This window comes from Equus asinus, chromosome 13 (assembly GCF_041296235.1).
Source record: "Equus asinus isolate D_3611 breed Donkey chromosome 13, EquAss-T2T_v2, whole genome shotgun sequence".
In the NCBI taxonomy this organism is placed as follows: Eukaryota; Metazoa; Chordata; class Mammalia; order Perissodactyla; family Equidae; genus Equus; species Equus asinus.
The window spans coordinates 2,336,893-2,358,478 of NC_091802.1; the positions used below are offsets into that span (position 1 = coordinate 2,336,893).

At 52.2% G+C, this 21,586-nt stretch overlaps 2 protein-coding genes across 18 annotated transcripts in view; one reads left to right on the forward strand and one right to left on the reverse strand.

The window, feature by feature from the left end:
• The window catches only part of TOM1L2 (target of myb1 like 2 membrane trafficking protein), a 118,110-nt gene extending 113,274 nt beyond the window's left edge, over positions 1-4,836 (reverse strand). For all 8 annotated transcript variants that reach the window (XM_014856173.3, XM_014856164.3, XM_014856150.3 and 5 more), the window contains exon 1: positions 4,681-4,836. In XM_014856173.3, the coding sequence (XP_014711659.1) occupies positions 4,681-4,732 (52 nt within the window). In that variant the 5' untranslated portion in view covers positions 4,733-4,836. The remainder of the gene's footprint in view (positions 1-4,680) is intronic.
• A 453-nt stretch (positions 4,837-5,289) lies between these two features.
• Positions 5,290-21,586, forward strand: part of DRC3 (dynein regulatory complex subunit 3) — a 39,449-nt gene continuing 23,152 nt past the window's right edge. For 2 of the 10 annotated variants that reach the window (XM_070482248.1, XM_070482241.1), the window contains exons 1-6: positions 5,303-5,413; positions 6,109-6,227; positions 9,057-9,160; positions 9,664-9,828; positions 12,119-12,235; positions 15,262-15,428. In XM_070482248.1, coding sequence (XP_070338349.1) covers positions 9,115-9,160; positions 9,664-9,828; positions 12,119-12,235; positions 15,262-15,428 — 495 coding nt within the window. In that variant the 5' untranslated portion in view covers positions 5,303-5,413; positions 6,109-6,227; positions 9,057-9,114. Of the gene's footprint in view, positions 5,414-6,108; positions 6,228-9,052; positions 9,161-9,663; positions 9,829-12,118; positions 12,236-15,261; positions 15,429-21,586 lie in introns of all 10 variants that reach the window. The other 8 variants (XM_070482243.1, XM_044746091.2, XM_044746090.2 and 5 more) reach the window with 7 other exon arrangements.

Here is a 21,586-nt window from a genome sequence, read left to right on the forward strand (position 1 = left end):
ACTTTCTCTCTTACTAGACTGAATGTCCTGGTAAATGCTTAGCTTGGAATATACAGTCAATACAGAGTCACTAAAGGATAAATGAATTTTAAATAATCATACTTACAGTCTGTCCATAAGAAAACCCATATTTAATGTTTGAAGAAAGATAAAGAAGAGATTAAAGAAGCAGGATTTTTCATCTAGAACAACAGTTCTCAAAGCGTGGTGCCTGGATCAGCAGCATCAGCATCACTGGGGAACTTGTTAGAAATGTAGAATGCTAGGCCCCTCACCAGACCTAGGGAATCAGAAACTCTGAGAGCGGGACCCAGCAACCTGTTTTAACAAGCCCTCAAGGTGATCCCAATGACCCTGAATCATGGAAGCTGTAGAACCAGGAGCAACGTGACAGCAAAAGAATGGCGTTGACCTTGCACAAGTCTCTTAACCTCTCAACTTCCTTATAAGCCATACAGGGACAAGAGCACTCAAATAATTAAATGTTGAGGGGATTAAAAGAGAGCCCATGTACAGAGTTTGCATATGGTAGGTGCTTAATAATTCCTTCAGTTCTCTTCCTGTGGATCTCACAGGGTCGTGAAGACTAAATAAAATGATTGAAGCAAAAGGGCTTTGTCAACTGCCAACCTGCCATAGCAATCTGAGGGACAACTAATCATTCTGGGTACAAACAGCCACACTAGAGTCAAACACTAGCATTCACAGGGCACTAGGAAGCAGTCTATGTCCAACACCACCCAACTGACAAACACAAACCATTTTTTTTGTTTTTTTGTTTTTTTTGAGGAAGATTAGCCCTGAGCTAACTGCTGCCAATCCTCCTCTTTCTGCTGAGGAAGACTGGCCCTAAGCTCACATCCATGCCCATCTTCCTCTACTTTGTATGTGGGATGCCTACCGCAGCATGGCGTGCCAAGCGGTGACATGTCCGCACACGGGATCCAAACCAGCAAACTCCGGTCTGCCAAAGCAGAATGTGCGAACTTAACTGCTACACCACTGGGCCGGCCCCTCACACATTTATTAAAACAGAACCATGAGGAGAATAGATGGTCTTCTGGAACCATCTCTGACATTTTGTTCAGAATTAACTGCTACTCACTGATCTTTTAACTTAAATGAATCCAAACTTTAGTCTTGGAAAAGGATTATCTGAAAACGTTTTCCAGCCACCACAAGGAAAACTGCCAACATTTGCAGAGCACCATGGCCCTGACTTGGGGAACTCCCAACGCATGACATCCAACTCCAGCAGTCATCCAAATCCCAGCGGTCATGGAGGGTTGAGATAAGACAGTGACATTTTGCAATTTGTTTCAGAAGAGAAAAATCAGGAAATAAAAGTAAGTACGTTTTCTTCCTCCACACTTCTTAGGCTCTCACACCACTACTGGCTCTTTGTCTGAACCACACGTCTTACTCAGGAGCCACCTTCCAGAAGGAAGGGCAGGATGGATGTGAGAAATGCACAGACAACTATGTTAGACTGTGGGCTTAGCTGCTCCCTCAAGAGGGCAGACTGTGTGTTCGACCAAATAGCACCAAGTCAGAATGTCCGTGTGAGGCTCAGGCATGAGACAGAACAATAGTTACTCTCCAACCCCTCAGACTACGAGCCTAATGCTGTGCAGCTCCAGGACACCTGTGGTGGGTGTGACACCTCTACGGAAGGCTCCCTAAGAGCAATGTCTACTTCTTGTATCCCAGAGCCTGGCACCCCAAAGGCACTCAACACGCCTACTGAATTGGAATGATGGAACTCTTTAGGTACAAGCCCCATGCAGCTGTCGAGAGGTATTCTTTTATGAGGAAAATGAGGTGCAGAGAGACTAAAAGCTGAAATCAGCTGAAGAATCTGTCTTTGACGTCCCCCAGGCAGGACAGGGCTTCCTCCTGGGCCCAAACCTTACTTGCCACTGTCGCTCACAGCCACCTCTGTTCCCCTCAGACGGGCGCTCGCAGATATGCCCCGCCGCCCCCCCCTCATTTACCTGTCCCCAGGCATAGGTATTTTCTTCTTTACCCAGAGAATTCACACCCATTCTCAGGATCAGCCCTTGGACTCAAAGAAGCCAGACCCATGGCCCCAGCTCTTCTGAATTCTTTTGAACTCCAAACAGCACTGACAATCCCCACCACTCGACCGAGCACTGAACTATGGAGTGGCCTGCTGGTAGTCATCACTGTTCCATGCACCTCTCTTCTCTCCCCTGACACCATGAATCTCTTGAGGGCCGGGATAGCGATGAAATCCCAGCTCTCCGTCTTACCAGCTGGGCAGTCACTTCGCTCCTCTGAGCCTCAGTTTCCTCATCTCTAAAGTGGGAAGGACAATAAAACTTACTTCATAGAGTAGCTGTAAGGAGCAAATAATGGCTGTAGAGTTGCTTTGTGTAAGCTATAGCTGCGCTTTTAATCATTAGCCTTGTGGTTGTTTATTTCTGTATCCCCCTCCCTCCCATCAACCCCCAGCACATACTTTTAAAAGAACACTAGCAAGACCAAATGCCATGAAAATCAATTTTATACTTTGTCACATCAGTACAAAATATACATTAGTACCTCATTCTGTCCTCTAATGATTCAGAACTGAACAGGCTGTGAAATAACCTAGGCCATGCCCGTTGACTAACGGCAATAAGAAGGCTTCATTCTCTTTATGGTCAAGCGTCTTTTATCAGGGATGGTGTACGCTGGGGCCTTCACAGGTTACAGGTGGGCCAGTTGTCTCACATACCCTCTCCAGATAGAAGATTCAGCTCTAACTTGATGATTCTGTTGTGAACAGTGACAACCACAGCTCACTGAACCTCAGCCATGTTCCAGGCACTGTGCTAAGTGTTTTATACCCATCATCTCACTTAAGCCAAACTACTCTGTGAGCACCAATCAATCTCTCCCTCTCTCTCTCTCAGCAAACTAAGGCTCAGAAGGGTTACACAATGTCCTGGGGTCACATAGCCAACAAATGGGCAAGGTAAGATTCAACTCAGGTCCTCCTGACAGAAGCATCATGCTCTTTGCATTCGCCACATACCCTCTATCCCTCATTTGTATATTTTTAAATCCCCTTTAGCTTCTACCCCTCACCAAATACCTTGGCATTTCAAAGGGATAGAGCTTCCTATTGTAAAGGAGACAGAAAAGAAAAAAAAATTCCCCATGCTTACTGACACCCTCCCAAAATTGGGTGGAATTCAACACCCAACTGAGAAATGAGTTTTTGGAATATGGCTGCAGTGAAAGGGCAGCTGAGGAAAGGAAATGAGGAAGAAAGGGGCGTGAACATCTAGAGGGACTGTAGGTAGTCTGTACAGGTGGGAAAAGACTCTTCCAGAGCCCAGTCCATCATCCCTTATCAAAGCCCTTTCACCACAAAGAAAAGAAAGGCTCCCACATGCCAGTGAGCCAAGAGAAGAGACCTCAATGATTTCACAGGCCCCACTAAAGGCTGACAAGTAAGCTGGAGATTGCTAAGTAAAGCAGAAAATCAGCAAGTCACTACTGCCTAGAGCAGCCAGGCCCATAAGGACACCAGAGAATCCCTGCTCATAAAGACGTTTCACCAGTCCCTCCACCAACCAGGAAGAAGCCAGTTTTAAAAGAAACTAATCAACATTCTTGACTATCACTTGGCAGAAGCTCCTGTCTTGGGTGAAAAGGCAAGCTCCCTTTTTAGTAAGGAAATCCCATCCGGTGGCCACTCTGGTGTTCCTTCACTAGCCTAGGATACTGGTCATCTCTGGTGCCCTATTTCCGGTGCCCAGAGCCCCCTATAGGATTAACAGGTACTGCCAAGCACCCCTCTCTCTACACTGCCACCAAAAGATTTCAGCTTTGGCAAAATTAATATAGCAGGAAAGCAACAGTCAATGTGCAGAGACTACTACAAGGAATACCAAAACTTTAGAATTTGAAGGGACCTACCACATCTCACCTCCAAAAACCTCATTTGACAGACAGGGAAAACGTCCAGCCAGAAAGGGCAGCGACTTGCACAAGGTCACAGGGAGAGAAACGGGCAAAGCCTCTAGTGGAGCCCAGGCTTCCTCATTCCCAGTCAGGGCTCCGATCACTCAACAACACGGCCTCCCTCCTTTCCCGAGGCAGTGCAGGCGCGCCATCGCCCCGCCAGGATCCTCACTCTCCAGGAACCCCTCCCCCTCCCCAGTCCCTCCTACAGCCCTGCCGAGGTGCAGCTCTAATTAGCAAGCCTTAGAGCAGGCAGCCTTCTCTGGGAGGGTGCCCAGTCTGCGGGCTGCTGGTACTGAAAAGGAGGAGCGAGGGTGGCGGGAGAGGGGTCTGGGAGAACTGGGTCCTGGGGGCAGCGGCAGCGAGGCTGGCGGGCTGCACACGGACGCGCGCAGCGGCATCTCCCACGGGGCGAGGGGTAAGCCGACCGCGGCTGGCCCCACCTCCAGGAGCCGGGAGGAGCCGGGCCTGAGGGGGAGGGCCCCCCCGAGGCGGAGGGGCGCGGAGCATCTCCGAGTCCGAGCGGGGCGTCGGGGCGCCGCCTGGCAGGGTGGCACGGGCGCCGCGAGCAGGCCCAGCCGGCCCGCGAGCAGAGGGCCGACCACAGGGAGGTGGCCCCGGGGCCCGCAGAGGCCCGCGGTCCTCACCAGCCCTGTCAGCCGCCGCCGTCGCCAACCCAGACGCCCGCCCTTCGCGCGGCCTTACCGAGGCACTGCCCCACCGGGGTGCTGAACGGATTCCCCAGGAGGAACTCCATCTTGAGCGGACAGCGCGGCAGCCGCCCGGGCCCCTGTCAGCCGCCCAGGTCTCCGCGGTCCCTCGCCGCGCTCCCGACCTGACTGACACTTGCCCCCGCCCCACCCTCAGGAACGCCGAAAGCCCGGCCCCTGACCCCGCCCCCTTGGCGAGTCCCTATTGGGCCACACCTGCCCGGCCCTCCTCCGATTGGGCCCTACACCGCCCCCAGCGAAGCCCCACCTACCCCCCCCCCCCCCCCCCCCCCGGGGTGTCCGATTGGGCGCAGGAGGGAGCTTGGTCACAGGAATCTCCGTCAGGCGTAGTGGCACCTCCCCTGGCCCGCCTCCGAAAGAGAGTCTGCGCTTTGATTCATCTATACATTAGTCAACTAGTGAACCCTTACTATTATTGGAGAAGAGACGAGTCAATCACTCAAATAGGCGTAGGGGAAAGAGTCGGGGCTAGGGCTACCCCCTCCCATAGACTGTGCTGATTGGAGAAACATTTGTTTTCTCCCCGGTTGGTTGGTGGTAGGAGTATTTCCCCACCCAGAAACGTGGTCACGTGCCCCCTCAACTTTCACCCAGGATGTCAACCTTCTGACTTCCGGTTAGCAACGGAGTGGTAGCGCTTGGTTCTCCTAGCAACCGGGCAAAGCGTCTGCTGCGTGGAACCAGCCCGGTAGCCTGTGCTTCGGAAGGTGAGACCCGGAGCTGAGGTTCCGGGAGGCTTCGCAGGGGCAAACAGCGCCCCGACGTAACTCTTGCTCTGACCTTTTTCTCCGAAGAGTGCGGCCTGGCCCTCCTCATCTGTAAAATGAGCACACAGGTCCTCTGCCAGCCCCTCAGCTGCCGCGCTGAGACAGTCAAAACGCTGGCCTCGGGCTTTCAGGCCTGCGGATTAGAAAGAAATGCTAAGGAAGCACTTCTTTGGGGAGCAGGGCCCCAAGAGGTGTTTAAGGGGTTCCATCCCCCAGCCTCCTGGCCCGATCCCTTTCGTAGACAGAAAGGTAGCGGGAAGAAAGGTCCACTGATAAATTCTTCAAGAATTTAACCCTCATATCCGACTTCCTAACTGTCTTTAGATTATTTCTCTTACTTTTATTCTTCATCTTGGTGCTGTATAAAGTGCTTTGGGTGGGAATATGGATACCCGATTTCCATGTCTGTCTCTCGTCAGTAGTTCCTTGTATGACTGTGGACAATCTGGGAAATAAGGACATTAGGACTCCCTTTTCCCTTTTCTAATGGCCTCCAGAGCTGACAGGTAATTAAATGACACATGCGCACTTACTACCCAGTAAGCACTCAGTAAATTGTTGATTTTCTTATTGGTTCATGACCAATAAGAGCTGTATTTTTCAGACCTGATTGATCCCAGGTTGTTATTTCCCAGGACAATTCTGAATCTGTTTCTCTGTGAGGAGGCAACTCCACTGACAGTGGTGTGAAACTCTCCACTGCCTTCCCCACCTCCTGCCTCTGGTTTTCAGCAACAACGCTGTCCTCAGGCAAGTCAACAGGAACCCAGGTTGGGTGGTAAATTACTGATAAAAACCCCTTAGGGAAGGAGTGTTTGGGCCTTGGCCCTGACCCAGAACAGCTGTGAGAAACATTGTGACAATCTTAGAGCTATGACAATAATAGTCCACAGTACCCTGGGTACAGTTGATTCATGGTTAAGAAAATGGGCTCTGGAGTCATGTTCTCCTGTCTCTGCCATATACAAGATGTATGAACTTGGGCACGTTACTTAACCTTTCTAACTAGCTTCCATTTTCTTATCTGAAAACTGCAGATGATCAGTTCTGCATGTAAATTAAGGTCTTAGAGATCTCTCAAATCCACATCTTAACACCACCCTGGGCATGTCTCACATCACTTCTCTTGCCATTCTCAGTACTACAGCCAGAACGAGCATCTTTAAATTAAAATCTGATCATGTCACTGCCCTCATTAAGGCTCAGGAGCTTCCCAGGGATCCTAGGATAATAATAGAACTCCTGCTGGCTCTCCAACCTTGCATCGCTTCAGCCAAAGTGGAACGCTTCAGCCAAAGTGGAATGTGTCTTATTCTCTCCCACCTCAGGGCCCTCACCATGCAGTTCCCTCTTTCTTCTTTCCTACTCCTCCTTCAGATCTCAGCCTCATCTCCTCCAGCCAGGCCAGGTGCCCTTAATGTATGCTATCATAATTTCCTACACCTACAAACTTGTCATGGTTTGTAATTAAACATTTCTATGATTATCTGATTCACGTCTGAAACAGAGGTAGGGAGACCTGTCTGTTTTATTCACAGTATGTAGTAGCTGTTCATTACATGTGTACATTAAATAAATGATCTTAAACAAATGTAGGAGGGAGGAATTTTTTTTTTTTTGAGGTAGATTAGCCCTGAGCTAACTACTGCCAATCTTCCTCTTTTTGCTGAGGAAGATGGCCCTGAGCTAACATCCGTGCCCATCTTCCTCTACTTTATATGTGGGATGCCTACCACAGCATGGCTTTTTGCCAAGCGGTGCCATGTCCGCAACGTGTGGGGATCCGAACCAGTGAACCCCGGGCCACCGAGAAGCGGAACGTGCAAACTTAACTGCTGCACCACCGGGCCGGCCCCCTTTTTTTTTTTTTAAGGAAGATTAGCCCTGAGCTAACTGCTGCCAATCCTCCTCTTTTCACTGAGGAAGACTGGCCCTGAGCTAACATCCATGCCCATCTTCCTCTACTTTATATGTGAGACGCCTACCACAGCATGGCGTGCCAAACAGTACCATGTCCACACCCGGGATCCAAACCCGTGAACCCCGGGCTGCCAGAGCGGGACATGCACACTTAACCGCTATACCACTGGGCCAGCCCAGGAGGGAGGAATTATTTATCTTTTACAGATGGGAAATTGAAGGCTTAGACAGGTGAAGTGAGATGCCAAAGGATGCACAGTCAGGATCCAAATCCTGCCCTTGTGTGCATAACAGCTGTTCCACATTGCATAGCCGTTGTTGGGCTCAACTGAAGGCAAGCTTGATCTGTCACAAGTGCCAGGCCTTGATGACATGGGAGGGATGAGAAGTCAAAGTTTTGAAATCAGAATTAAGAATCATTTCCCAAAGTGCAGCACCTTTCTTTGAAAAAACACAAACACTTTGCACGTAACATCTGCCAAATACAGCATAGTCAAATTTCCCCAAAGACAAGCTGGTGTCAAGTTATGGGAAATCTTGGAAAAATTTGTTTCAGAAGAGTAGACAGGAGACTGGCTACATCCTTAGGGGGTGAATCAATCACCTTGAAGAGATGGAGCCCGTGTCAACAGATTGGAGAGAATGGGAGGTTGGAAGGCACAAGTGGAGAAGGGGTGTGGGGATAGGGTATGGGTAGGCGGTAGGGGTGGGGGTGGGGAAGGCTGTGCCTTCGTTGGGAACAGAAGGAAAGGACACGTGAGAGTTAAAGGCACTGGGACATTTGATCGTGGACAGTTCAGAAATGAAAGATGCATATTTGTATAAGCTGCATCCAAGTGGATGTCGGGGGGGGCTGCGCAGCCAGGCAGCGGCAGTCTCTAAGACCAGGTGGCAGGATTACCGGGCCCACCCGGGTTTGCAGTGGACACCATCAGTCCACCACCAGGAGTCTCACCAGCAGCACTCAGTGGAATAAAGGGCAGAACATGAGGGGCTGCCCAACATCAGGGACCATTTAAGGCAGGAGGTTCAGGGAGGCCCAGATGTTGGGGATGCATGTGGACAAAGGTAGAAGGTGAAGCCAGCAGGGAGATGAGAAGCAGAGATGGAAAGTAGAAGGGACGACCAAGTTTCTAGAGGGTTCGGGAGGCAGCATCTGGAAGTTTCCAGTAGACTGACAGAAGAGTGTGCCTTCTTGCAGCATTCAGCCCTTCTGGATGTTCTCATGAGAATGAGGTCGAGCACCCCAGCTTCCCAGGGCTGTGGCGCTGTCCAGCCAGGTATAGCAGCCCAGGGTCAGCCTCACAGCGTGACTGAATGAATCCACAGATTCCCCCTTTGCCTGTGGTATTTCAGCCAGATCCCTTTGGACCATTAGCAACAGAAAGCTACTGGAGTTAAAGTAAAAGAAGATTGAATGCAAGAAGTCAGGATACTCTCACAGAAGGGGACCTCAGAAACCCTCACAGGTCCTGGAATTAGGGACATTAGGGGCCAGAAAGCCAGCAAGAAGAAAGCTGTCTCTGTGTCAGTCTGTCTGTCCTTTTGTCTTTTTTTTTTCCCCCTGGATCCCATCTCTGCTTCTGTCTGTGTGTCTGCCTCATCCCTCTCTTGCTCTTTCTACTTAACCTCGTACCTGGCCGGTCCACGACTCCACAGCCAGCTGTGATGGGCATTCATCCTGTGGCTCCAAGCTCACATTTCTCAGAGTGAGAATATGAATGGCCAGCTTGGGTCCATATCCACCTACGCACTGGGCAGCTTCTGGTATGTACAGATATGACATGAGTACAGACGTGACTGCCTGGAAGGGATGGGGCTCTGCAGGCTGGTATGACTAGCTGGGCCTGCTAAGGATCATGATCAGTGGTTGGTGCCAAGAAACCTGAACAAGGATGAGCGCAGAAAGCCAAAGGCCTGAGATGGCCACAGCTGTAAGGAAGCTTAGCTCCATAAGCTCAGGAGACCAGTATGGACACCAGTCCTCTTGTCTGGGGTAGAGTCACAGCTGTGGTTGGGGCCAAGGGGTGTACCCCTGAGGATGGGCACCAGGCAGGATGGGTATAGCTGGTTGCCAGGGAAGCCCTGGAGCAGCCTTGGTGCAAATGTACAAACCTCTGGTCCAGTGGGCCAATGGGTGGGAGAGAGCAGTTTTCTGAGTGTCCTTGGCCACCATGATGCTTCACAACACCTTAAAGGGACCCCAGCCAGAACAGGTCCTCCAACAAAGGCAGAAGCGGATTGTGGGAGAGGAATGTGGTGTTTTTCAGGGAAGATGAACCGACTGTGCAACTCCATGGAGCCAAGAGTGATGGACGATGACATGCTCAAGCTGGCCGTGGGGGATCAGGGCCCAAGGGAGGAGGCCGGGCAGCTGGCCAAGCAGGAGGGTATCCTCTTCAAGGATGTCCTATCCCTGCAGCTGGACTTCCAGAGTGCGTATCCCGGGTGGGGCGGGCGCACCAGGCAGGGCCCCAGCTTTCTCCGCCCCACCTTCTAGACCTACAATGCCACACAGTGTCCATAGAAAAGAAAAGTCTTCCACTCCGAATCTAGGTGAACCACAAAGGTCACCCTGTTTCCACCACGGACTCCATATCCATGTCCTTAGAGTGAGGCCCCTGGCAGGCGGAACCTAGGAGGGTGGTCCCAAGCAGCCAGGTAGGAGCAGTGGGGAGGAGAGTACATCTACTGGGAGAGCAGCTTCTGAGGAGGGGCTGGAATGAGGAGGGGTCCAGGGCCAGGAGGCAAGGAGGTGCCTCAGGAGGGGCAGGACAGCCTAGTGGGAAGATGCGGCTGGGGACCAGGCAGATCCTCAGTGCCCCCATCCCTGAAATGGGATGATTGCAGCCTCTGTCTCTAGCACTGGTTGGGAGGACAAGGTGAGACAACAGTGTCTGGCTCGCTCAAGAAGGCCAGTGGAGGTGGTGAGAGGAAGCGAGGGAGGTGTGTAGGGGTCCTGCAGCCGCTCATGTTTGGTGCAGGCAGCCCACAGCAGAGTGAGCTGGTCAGATTCACATTCCTGCTCTATCCTGGGCTCTGACGCTGGCCTGCCAGGTCATCTACTCAGTAACAAGGAATTCTTAAGGCCCTGCCTCAGCCGGCTTGTGCCAGACCCTGGGGACACATCAGTGGGCAAGGTAGGCATGGCCCTGGCCCCAGGCTCCCGAAGGCCACAGGCCTCCCCAGAGCACGGCACCCAGAGCAGCGAGGGCCCCTGAACCCCAGCCGCCACAGTGGTGAAAGGGTTGAAGGGACTGCAGAATGGCTGTCACCAGAGGGGCTTTTGACTGCCTTCCTTTTGCTGCCCCCTCCCCGACCTGAGGTCCTTTCAGCCAGTATTTATCAACTGCCTGTGTTATATCAGGTGCTCTTCCAGGCACTAGGATGTAGCTGTGAACAGAAAGACAAAACCTGTCCTCACAGAGCTGCCATTCCAGTGAAGGACAAAAATACAATAAAGAAGGGGAATAATAGTGCATGCTGAAGGTGATACGTGCTGTGGAGGAAAATAAAGCAAAGAGGAGAAAAGGGGAACTGGGGGTGAGTGTGGTGTTTTATCAAGGGTCAGAGGCCTTACCAAGAAGGTGACAATTGAGCAAAGACTAGAAGGAGGTGAGGAAAGAAGCCACATGGAGATCCTGGGAAAGCATTTAAAGCAGAGGGAACAGCCAGGGCAAAGGCCCTAAGGCAGGTGGACCTGTGTGGAGAAGTCAGAGAGGTTGTGGGGTCAGCTCACATCAGCCTTGGGGGCAAAGGAAGGTGTTTGACTTTTATAGTGAGTGAGGTGGGAGCCCTGGAAGGGTCCTGAGCAGAGGAAGGACAGGATGGGACTTAGGTTTTCACAGGATCCTGCTGGCTGCAGGAGGATAGACTGTGGGGCCCAAGGGCTGGAGCAAGGAGTCTAGTGACACAGCCACTTCTGTGGTCCAGGGAATGATGACGGTGGGCTGGGACCAAGACGGTGGCAGTACAGGCAGATTCTGTGTCTATGTTGATTAAATTGGCTTTTTGGGCAGTCCTGTCACTTCAGTGACATCAGGAACACACCTCTCTACCTATGGGCGATTATCCAACCCCCCATATATGGGCATTAGGGGTTCCCACTGTCCTTCTGCCCCCATGTGCCTGTAGATATTTCTTTAGGCATACACAAACACAGTGTGTCTTTGCAGACAGATTCCAGATTACAGAGTCAAAGGGCACAGACATTAAATATTTCAGTAAATATGGCCAAATTGCCCTACATAAAGGCGGAGCTAGTTAATCGACCCTCCCACCAGCAGTGCACAAGGGGGCATTCACCCTGCAGCCTTGATTCTCTTTGTCACACTGCAGAAGGAAGAAGGAGGGCCCCTGCCCATGTCCTGTGCCCCAAGCTGTTCCAGCCCCCAGGGCAGCCCCTTAGCCTGGCTGACCCCGGAGGCAGTGCAAGTGAGCCCCCTGCCCTAGGCAGGTCCAGCCCACCCCTACACCCCTGACATCCCCCCACGGGCCTATTAGGTCCTGCTGTGGTTCTGGCAGCGGCACTGATAGGGACTCGGAGCTTCACGAGGCTCAGCCCACATCTCCAGGGCACCCTCACTCTCCAGGGCAAGGCAGTGGAGTTGTGGGGCCTTTTGTATGGTTAGTGTTGGTCCTCTCAATCCTCCAATATGCTGGAACCAAACTCTGACCCTAACGGGAGGCTGGAATCAGCCCAGGCGTCTCCTCCGATTGTTTCAGACATCCTCCGCATTGACAACCTCTGGCAGTTTGAGAACTTGAGGAAGCTGCAGCTGGACAATAACCTCATTGAGAGGATTGAGGGCCTGGAGAACCTCACCCACCTGGTCTGGCTGGGTAAGGCCCCTTCCTATGTGTGTCCACCTTAATCAAGGGGAGACCCTGCCAAGGTTATTGCCTCCCCAGGCAATAGTCAGCTGCCAGCCCAGCATTACCTTGGAGGCAGCAGAAGCTCTGTCTGCCGGGAGTGAGAAAGCTGCTCTTTTTAAAAGTCTGGAGCCTGTGCTGGGCAAAGCAACAGTGTGCTTGGACACTCCAGGACAGAATATTCTGCTCCCACCTGCCAAACCTCTGAGTCTGGGAAGGGGACAGAGGGGCAGCTGTGGACTCCTTCTAGTTACTCTAGACTCAGGTTGCCAGATAACCGTAGCCCCACCAGTCAGGGGACCCAGATCAAAGTAGATCAAATGGGAAAGAATCATCACAGCTGCTAGTGTGCATTGTCCGTTACTACTTACTAAGCATGGGACTGTGTGCTTGCCCTGTGCAGCCTTTCCATCCACACAGCATCCCAGTTATAGAGAGGAGCAAACTGAGTCACAGCAAGTAAATGGGGCATCAGGCTCCCAGCCCAGCTCTATCTGGCTCTAGAGCTCTGGCCCTCACTGCCGGAGCCACAGGGTTTGGTGAACTGTGTCTATCTGCTGGCCCTTAGGAGGCACCCTCACATCTGGTGAGAGGGACCTTACGGGGAGGGGGTTCTGGTGGGAGAGGTCTGTATAACTTTGTCTTATTTAGCCACCACAATAATCCTAAGAGATGGGAATCTGTTACCAATCTGATTCCAATCTACAGAAGAGGGACTGAGCCTCCAAGAGGCCAAGGCATTTGCCCAAAGCTATATGACCAAGAAATAGCAGAGCTGGGATGCAAACCTATGCCTGTCTGACCCCAAAGTCCACATGCCCTCCATCCTGTCAGACTGCTTCCGAACAGCAGCAGCCTGGTGCATCGCACACCTCCTGATTTGCAAACACCTGCTGCTGCAATAGTGCTGACGGTTGCGAGCCCCCAGCAACCCCACAGACAGGATTATGCTGCCATTTCACAGATGCAGCAGCTGAGGCAGAGAGGCTGGTGGGCTTGACCAATTCACATGCTACAGGCAGCACAGACAGAGCACAGCCAGGTCTCCTGATGCTAGGCCCAGGTCTCTCACCCCAGGCACCCATTCCTCACACCCCAGCACCCATTAATGCTGAGTCCCAGGCGTGGTGGCCCACCTGCCTCGCCAGGAATCATCTGTCTCCACTGGAGATGAAGGAGGAGAAGAGGGTGCCGGGTTAGGCCAGACCCTGAGCCATGCCCCTCTGGCAGGCCGGCCGGCCACAGGCTGTCTGAATGCCGCATTGTTAGGCCAGAGCTACCAGGCCCAGCTGTCTCTCAGACGTAAAACAAGTGTCATGGGTTCCCATGAGACGCTCCTGTGATGCTTAGCGTTCCATGATTTTGGAGAGAGCAGAATTGGAAAGTTCTGGTAAGAGGTCAGGCTCCCCTCCTCAGAGCACTATGTCCAGCTGTAGTGCTTGTCACCCAGGGACCCAGCCAATGCCAGGAAGATCTGGGTCCCTGGGATGCAGGGGGGATGGGGTAGATGGCACTCCGGTGGTCCAGCATAGCCCTCCACGTGCATGCACAAGCCCTGCTGGTGGCCCACTACCATCAGCTGCCCCAGGGCTGAGCATGTGCCAGAGCCAGCTAGTACTGGCTCTTGAAATCTGATTGTGTACATCTTGTCCCAATTTCGCATTCAGGGATGTTAATGTTAGTAGCTTGAAATTGGCCATGGTGGGAATATTTACACCACAGAAATTGTCATGCACTAGAAATCAGGGCTTCCTGCCACCCTCGCCACCCTGTTGTTAAACATTTACCATCACGCCACTAGTTCTGGTGGGGTGGGGCCAGGCCCCCAAAGAACAGAACCTGGCTGCATGCTGGGAAAGAAGTGGGCAGGCGTGGCATTTGGTAGGCCCCAGTTCAAACCCCAGCCCTGCCATGAACTAAGTGATTCTGCACAAATTATTTCACCCCTCTGAACCTCAGCTTCTTTATGTGCTGTGTGATCTTGGGCGTATTACCACCAGGCCCCTTTAAATCTGTTACCTCGTCCGTAAAGTGAGGGTGATGATACCTATGCTCTGAGGGTGAAATAGGTAAGGCACTCAGAGGGCCTTGCGTAGAGAAAGGGACAATAAATTATCATTAGTCTCAACTGTCAACAGGTGATAGGCCCTGCTATTACGACATGGATAAACTGACTTCCCAAATCACCTTTTAAATACGGTAACTTGCAGCTGTCATGATCATATTTCCAAGCTCATGAAAGATTCCTAGTTGGGGCCTCTGAGACGTGGTGTTCCAGGACAGGGTTGCAGCCCCAAACCCAGCCAGCCCTGAAAACGTGTGGCAGGGAAAAAGTACTTTTATTCTCAAAGATGTGAAACTTGGGCTGGAGAGGATCTTGACATCTCAGTTGGGGTTTGGAGGAGCCTGAGTCAGCTATGATGTAGCTGGAAGAACCTGGCCTGTCGCGCGTCCAGGGAGGGGCCCTGGATGAACTCTGGCAGCATCATGGTTAGCTGTGTGGCTTTGGGCAAATCACTGAGCCTTTCTGAGTTTCAGCTTCCCAGTTGAGCAAATGAGGAGAGAAATTCCAAAGGGCGGCTCAGGGCTGTTCAGCACTTAATGCTAGACAGACAGGTGATATTATTACTAAAATGCTCATAGGAGTGAGGGAAGAGGACACGCTGCAACCGGCTCCCCCACTCCAAGGTGCACTTTTTCGGACCTGCTAGTAAGCATTCCATCCCAGAGCAATGACGGACCATAGATGTGAGTATTCGCCCACATGTCCCCTGTCGGAAAGATGAGTGGCAGAACTGGAGAGGGTGGTGAAAGTCAGACTGCGGGAAGAATTTGTGCAGGGCTTCTAGAAAACCATAAGCCATCAGACAGTGAGTCAGTTCCAGGCCCGAGGGCTTGGTGCTGGCTCCCGAGGCATAAGTAGCCCTGATGGGTTTGTCTCAGAGCAGTCTACCCCCTAACTCATCACCGGACCCTCACGGCCCTCTTCCTTCCAGACCTGTCCTTCAACAACATCGAGGCCATCGAGGGGCTGGACGCCCTGGTGAACCTGGAGGACCTGAGCTTGTTCAACAACCGGATCACCAAGATCGACTCTCTGGATTCCCTTGTCAAGCTGCAAGTGCTGTCACTGGGCAACAACCAGATCGGCAACATGATGAATGTGAGTGTTCAGGTGGCAGGGCCGGGACTGCCACCTGCGGGCAGAGGGGGAGCCAGGCACTATAGTTGGGGGAGTGGCTGGGGCGGTCTGTGGCAAGGGGAAAGGCAGGCCTAGCCTTCCGGATCGTCCCCATTTCCTAGAAAAGCCAGAAATCCAGATTATTCCATGAGAGATTTGATAATGTTTACACACCATGCTTAACCCAGCAAAGCCCACCTATGGGGGCAAGTTTGTTCCTCTGCCTTGGTGGGGTCTCTCTTTCCCTGAGCCCCACACTCACTTAACAAACATTTGCTGAGGTGAGGACGTGGGGCATTTTTCCTATGCCCAGTGGGTACAGAGACCCACAAGGTATGGTCTCTTTGGGATTGACCAGCATACACTCACATAATCAAAACACAAGGTGACAAGAAGCTGGTGTCCTCCCCAGGGTGCCAGACTTGTGTACCTGTGAGGCGGCAGAAGTCAATGGTCATTTGGGGGAAGGCGGGCTGCCCCCCCAAACACCCCAACAACAGGTTCACGCAGCAAGCTAGGTCAAGACCCCGGCAGCTGGGGATGTGGCAATGTTCATAAGGGTCCTGTGTCAGAGGTGACATTACCACGGGCTGGCCCGGTGGCGCAGTGGTTAAATTCTCATATTCCACTTCTCAGTGGCCCGGGGTTCGCCGGTTCGGATCCCGGGTGTGGACATGGCACCGCTTGGCACACCATGCTGTGGTAGGCATCCCACATGTTAAAGTAGAGGAAGATGGGCATAGATGTTAGCTGAGGGCCAGTCTTCCTCAGCAAAAAGAGGAGGATTGGCAGTAGTTAGCTCAGGGCTAAAAAAAAAAGATAACATTACCAGACTGCCCCTCGGACAGAACTGTAGCTGGGACCTGCTTCTCCAGCCTGCCTGCCAGTCCTGGTTGCTGTTCAGTACCCTTTCAAGATTCTTTTTCTACTTGGCTCAGTCAGATGGCCTGGGTCCAAAACCCAGCCTCATGCCCCACAGCTTGAGTCCGCCACACCTCAGTTTCCTCATCTGTAAATTGGAGATAATGGCCACAGCCCACCTGCCAGGCTCTCGCAGGAATCAAGTGAGCTGATGAGCTAAGGACTTCATCAGCGCGGGGCTGGAGTGCATGCCTAACAGGAACAGGACTGCTGTAGCTGAGATCCTTCCTAGAGCAGAGCATCAGGAGAGGAGAGGTGACTTCTGATCAGGCTCCTTAAAAGATGATTGCAATTTTGTCATCCAGCAGAAGGAAAAGGCTTCCCAGGAGGAGGGAATGGTGTGAGCAAAGGCCTGGAGGCGCACTTGGGCTGCCTGCCCGGGAATGCACAGCACCCTGGAAAGGCCCAAGGTCACTGGGTGTGTGACGCAGGGCGGCACCCAGGGCTGGCCGGCCACAGCAGCAGAGCGGAGCTGTGGAGGGCTTTTGTGCTGCGGTGTGTCCAGGGCAGGACTGCGTTTTGGAAACCACCATGAGGATGGATTTGAAGGGGATCATGGGAATGGGTGAAGCAAAGATGGCACCATCAGAAAGGTGCTTTGCCTGCTGAACAGAAAAGCTCGCCCTAAGCAAGCTGAAAGCATGGCTGAGGCAAGGACTTGGGTGTGGGTGGTGTGTTTGGGAGGTGATCTCGGGAAGCTGGAGCAACCCAGAGGGCAGGAAAAACCAACCTGCAGGTGGTTACTAAGGCTGCTGCAGTAGGTAAGGGGACTCAATTCTGCTGGGTCTTCAGAAGTGTCCAGAATGCCCCCCAGAAGTGAACATCTGAAGGGCAGGGAGCCTGAGGCATCATTTATCCCCCAACCCGGCCTGTCCTTCAGGAGCTAAGGGACGCCTGGGAGTGGGGATTAAGTCCCTCCTGCCCTTGTGTCTGGGTGGGCCTCAGAGAGCTAAGGCGGAGAGAGATGAGGTGGGTGCAGTCAGCAAGAGTTCATCACAGCTGCGCCTGAGGCGGGAGCTGAGCCAAGCCCCAGCCACAGACCATGAAGACATTTACCGCCATGATTGCTGCCCTTGTGAGGAGGGCAGGCTTATCACCAGGGCTTGGAGGACGCGGGTTCTTTCTGCCACTTGGCCCTGCCATCCTCAGCATCTCCCTGGGCTGATTCTCTTCATGGTTGTAGTCAAGCAGTCAAGACCACAGGCTTCCTTGTCCACATCTAGCAGGACAGAGAGCACAAGAAATCTCCCCCAGCAGTGACCCTTGAGTCTGATAGCAGCCCACACCTACCCTCAGGCCAGTACCCTAGCAGGGTGATGGCCAGCCTGGGTGGCCTAGATGAATGTCCTGGAGTGGGTTAAGCACCAACTTCTTACCTGTATTTAAGTTTGTCTAGTGGGACCGAAGCCCGGACCTGTGTAATCTCAGAAGTTCACCCTGCACAGCAGACAGGAGGATGCAGCCGCGCCAGCGCCCCTTCAGGGTCCAAGTCCTCACTGCTGAGCCTGCCCTCTGCTTTCTGGGGGCGGGGCAGCCAAATGCTGGCCAGTCAGACTGTTGGGTGAGGCATGGAGGGGCCAGGTAAACTGAGTCAAGAGCTGAGATTTAACTAGTCACTGACTATCTGGCCTTGGGCCAGTGACTTAGAGGTCTAGGGGCCCATTTGCCCACCTGTAAAATGGGAATAACAATAGTCCTAGCCCATAGGTTATTGTGCCTAATATAGGGCCTGGCACATAGTGGCTACACAGAAAGTGATGGTTATTCAGGAATTTTCAGATTAAGGATTAGCCCCAAACAGCCCCAAATCTTGCTGTTTGAAAACCTTCCGAGCAGTCAGAGCTGTTCCTGCCTAGGTAAGTCCAGTACCCCTGGGCCTACATGTCAAGGGATCTCTTCTGACTTGTTCCCATTTGTAGACTTTAATGGACCCCACATCCGCTCCCTAAAGGCCAGGCCTGGGTGTGGTGGTGGGCACCAACTCGCAGTCCGTGCCCAGGTCCTGCTGTGGATGCCCTACTCCCTCCCCTGGCCTTGGGTAGTCTCCCACTCGACCCCTGCAGGGAGTGGGCAGGAAGAAACCCCATCCGCTTTTCCCAGTGGTTTGCTGGGAGCCAGGTGGCCCCTTGAGAATATGAAAGAAGCAGGTAAACTCAGTCCACAGAGAGAAAGAGGAAGGAAGAAGGCACCTGGGGAGAAGCTGCCAGGGAGTGCTGAAGTATCTGGGTCCAGATTTCATTGTTCTGGAAGCCTGGCCAAATCCCAGAGATGCTGGGGCCCCTGGATCCTCTTCGCCTAATAGGCATCAGCCCTCAGTGACTTGACCTGCAGAGTCCTTGGTGAGGGCTCGGCGAGCCGAGGAATCAAAAGAAAGATTTCTTGGACTCTCAAGATCTGGCAGTAGTGCTCTTTTATTCAGAGAATAGCATGGAGTAGCATGGGGACAGGACCCATGGGCAGTAAAGAGCTGCAGGCATGGGGACAGGACCCATGGGCAGTGAAGGGCTGCAGGCATGGGGACAGGACCCATGGGCAGTGAAGGGCTGCAGCATGGGGACAGGACCCATGGGCAGTGAAGGGCTGCAGCATGGGGACAGGACCCATGGGCAGTGAAGGGCTGCAGCATGGGGACAGGACCCATGGGCAGTGAAGGGCTGCAGCATGGGGACAGGACCCATGGGCAGTGAAGGGCTGCAGGCATGGGGACAGGACCCATGGGCAGTGAAGGGCTGCAGGCATGGGGACAGGACCCATGGGCAGTGAAGAGCCACAATGGGTTGAGGGTAGGGCTAAATTTAAGACATAGGTATGTGAGTTGTCTCTTTACAAGACAAAGGAAAGATTATGTAAAAAAAAGTCATTAAAATGGTATCAATGTGGATAGGGTCTGGTTATCGGGTAGTCCTATAACTTTTAGATAAGAATCAGATCGGATCAGGTCAGGAGTCCTATGCTTCCCGGAGGATGATATAGATCCAGATCCCTATGTAGGGCAGGATGCCTTGGGCTTCTCCCTGAGGCAGCCTTGATTGTCATCATCCTGACAGAATAACCTATGGGCTGCTAGCATCTTTGATTTTAGCCCTTCTCTGTACTGTGTATCTGACATCTAATTATATACTTTCTTGTTATTTATTTGCTAGGATTATTTTAATACCTGTTTATTGCATAAAAACAAGCAGAGGTTTCAGTAGGACTCAGGGCACACAGGGAAGAGCCTCTGTGGCTCCTGCGTCAGTCCCTGCTTCCCCTTCCAGAGGCCACAGCTACTTCGAAGTTGCACATGTGTCTTTCCAGGCATCTTGTTGTTTAAACATTTTGTGCAATTGTCTCATCTGTCTGGCTACCCTCCAAGTGCCTGCCTTCAGTCCCATCTCCTCCGAGTCATCCATTCCCACTTTGCTGGATCATTCCGCCACTTAGATGGCATGATGCATTTTCCCAGTCTCCCATGGGTGGACTTTGGAATGGTTTCCAACCTCCTGCTGAGTCACGCAGGCTGCAGTGGATGTCCTTGAACAGGGCTACTTCGCATCTGGATGAGGGCATCTGTAAGATAAATTCCTCCAGGTGGAATTGCTGGGCCTGAGGGCATGTGCATTTTTTATTTTGATGGATCTTGCCAAATTGCCATCTATAGAAGTAGGAGTGTTTACAAACCTACCAGCAATTATGAGAAAGCCCATTTCTTTTCACCTTCCACAACACGCTTTCTTATCAAACCTTTCTCTCTTTGACAATCTAAAAGATGAGAAATTAAATCTCATTGGGAGAGCTCTTAAAAATGAAATCAGATCCTGTCTCCCCAGTCCGTAAATACTTACAGCTCCAATGGCTTTCATTGTTCTTAGAACAAAATCTAAACTCTTGACCGCAGCCTACAAGGTCAAGCGCTGACCTTGTCTCCAGTCTCCCGCAGGTCCTTCCTCCAGCCGCCCCACCACAGGGCGCTGCAGGAAGGCCCCTCAGGGACTTTGCCTGTGTCCTTTTGATGCGGGGTTGGTGAGCCGAGGAGTCGAAAGAAAGATTTCTTGGACTCTCAAGATCTGGTAGAGCTCTTTTATTTAGAGAATAGTGTGGAATAGCATGGGGACAGGGCCCATGGGCAGTCAGAGCTGCTGCGCCGGCATGGGGACAGGACCCATGGGCAGTCAGGCTGCTGCGTGGGGACAGGGCCCACAGGCAGGAGGAGCCGCTGCTGCCGCCCCCGCTACTGCTGCCATGGGGACAGGACCCATGGGCAGTCAGAGCTGCTGCTGGCATGGGGAGCTGCTGCTGCCGTGGGCATGGGGACAGGACCCATGGGCAGGCAGAGCTGGTGCGTGGGGACAGGACCCACGGGCAGTCAGAGCTGCTGCTGCTGCCCTGAGTTGAGGGTTAGGGTTAATTTTATAAGGCATGGGTATGTGAGTTATGTCTTTACAAGACAAAGGAAAGAACATGGAAAAAAAGTTAAAATGGTATCAGTGCAGGTGGGGTCTGGTCATTGGGTGATCCCATGACTTTTAGACAAGAATCAAATCGGGTTAAGTAAAGGTCAGAAGCCACCACCCTAAATCAGTTACATGAGATTGCCAGACAGCAACCAACTTAAGTTCTTGCCTTCCCCATTAAGAGTTTCTAAGGACAAGGTCATCTCTCTTCTTCCTGATACAGAGAGGGAGGTACCATTTACAGATAGAGATTTACCTTACAAATGTAAATGTGTCCCAAAAAGGGCAAGTTCCATTCCCCAGAGCCTCCCTCCCTGTCCCAGTTTATCAAAAGCAATCAGCCCCAAACAGTCCCGATGCCAAAGAGACATATCCTGGGGTTGCCAGTTTCAGGTCCCTACAAGGTCATCCCCTCTTCCTTCACAAATGCAAATATCTCTCAAAGAGCAAGCAAATTCCAGTCCTCGGAGCCTGCTTCTCATCAGCAGTTTTAAAAGTAACCAGCCTAAAATCCTCATCACTTTCTGCTCCTGAGAATGCACTCTCCTCTGCTTCTCCACGGCTGGCTCCCGTAGGTCTCAGATTAATGTCACCTTCATAGAGACCTCTGTGTCCTCTACTGAAGAAAGGTCCTTCCTGTTATTTTCTCTCATGGCCCCTCTTTATTATCTTATAGAACTTTCCCCAAACTGTCATGATTTTATTTATGTTTACCTTTTTTTTTTTTTAAGGAAGATTAGCCCTGAGCTACCATCTGCTGCCAATCCTCCTCTTTTTGCCAAGGAA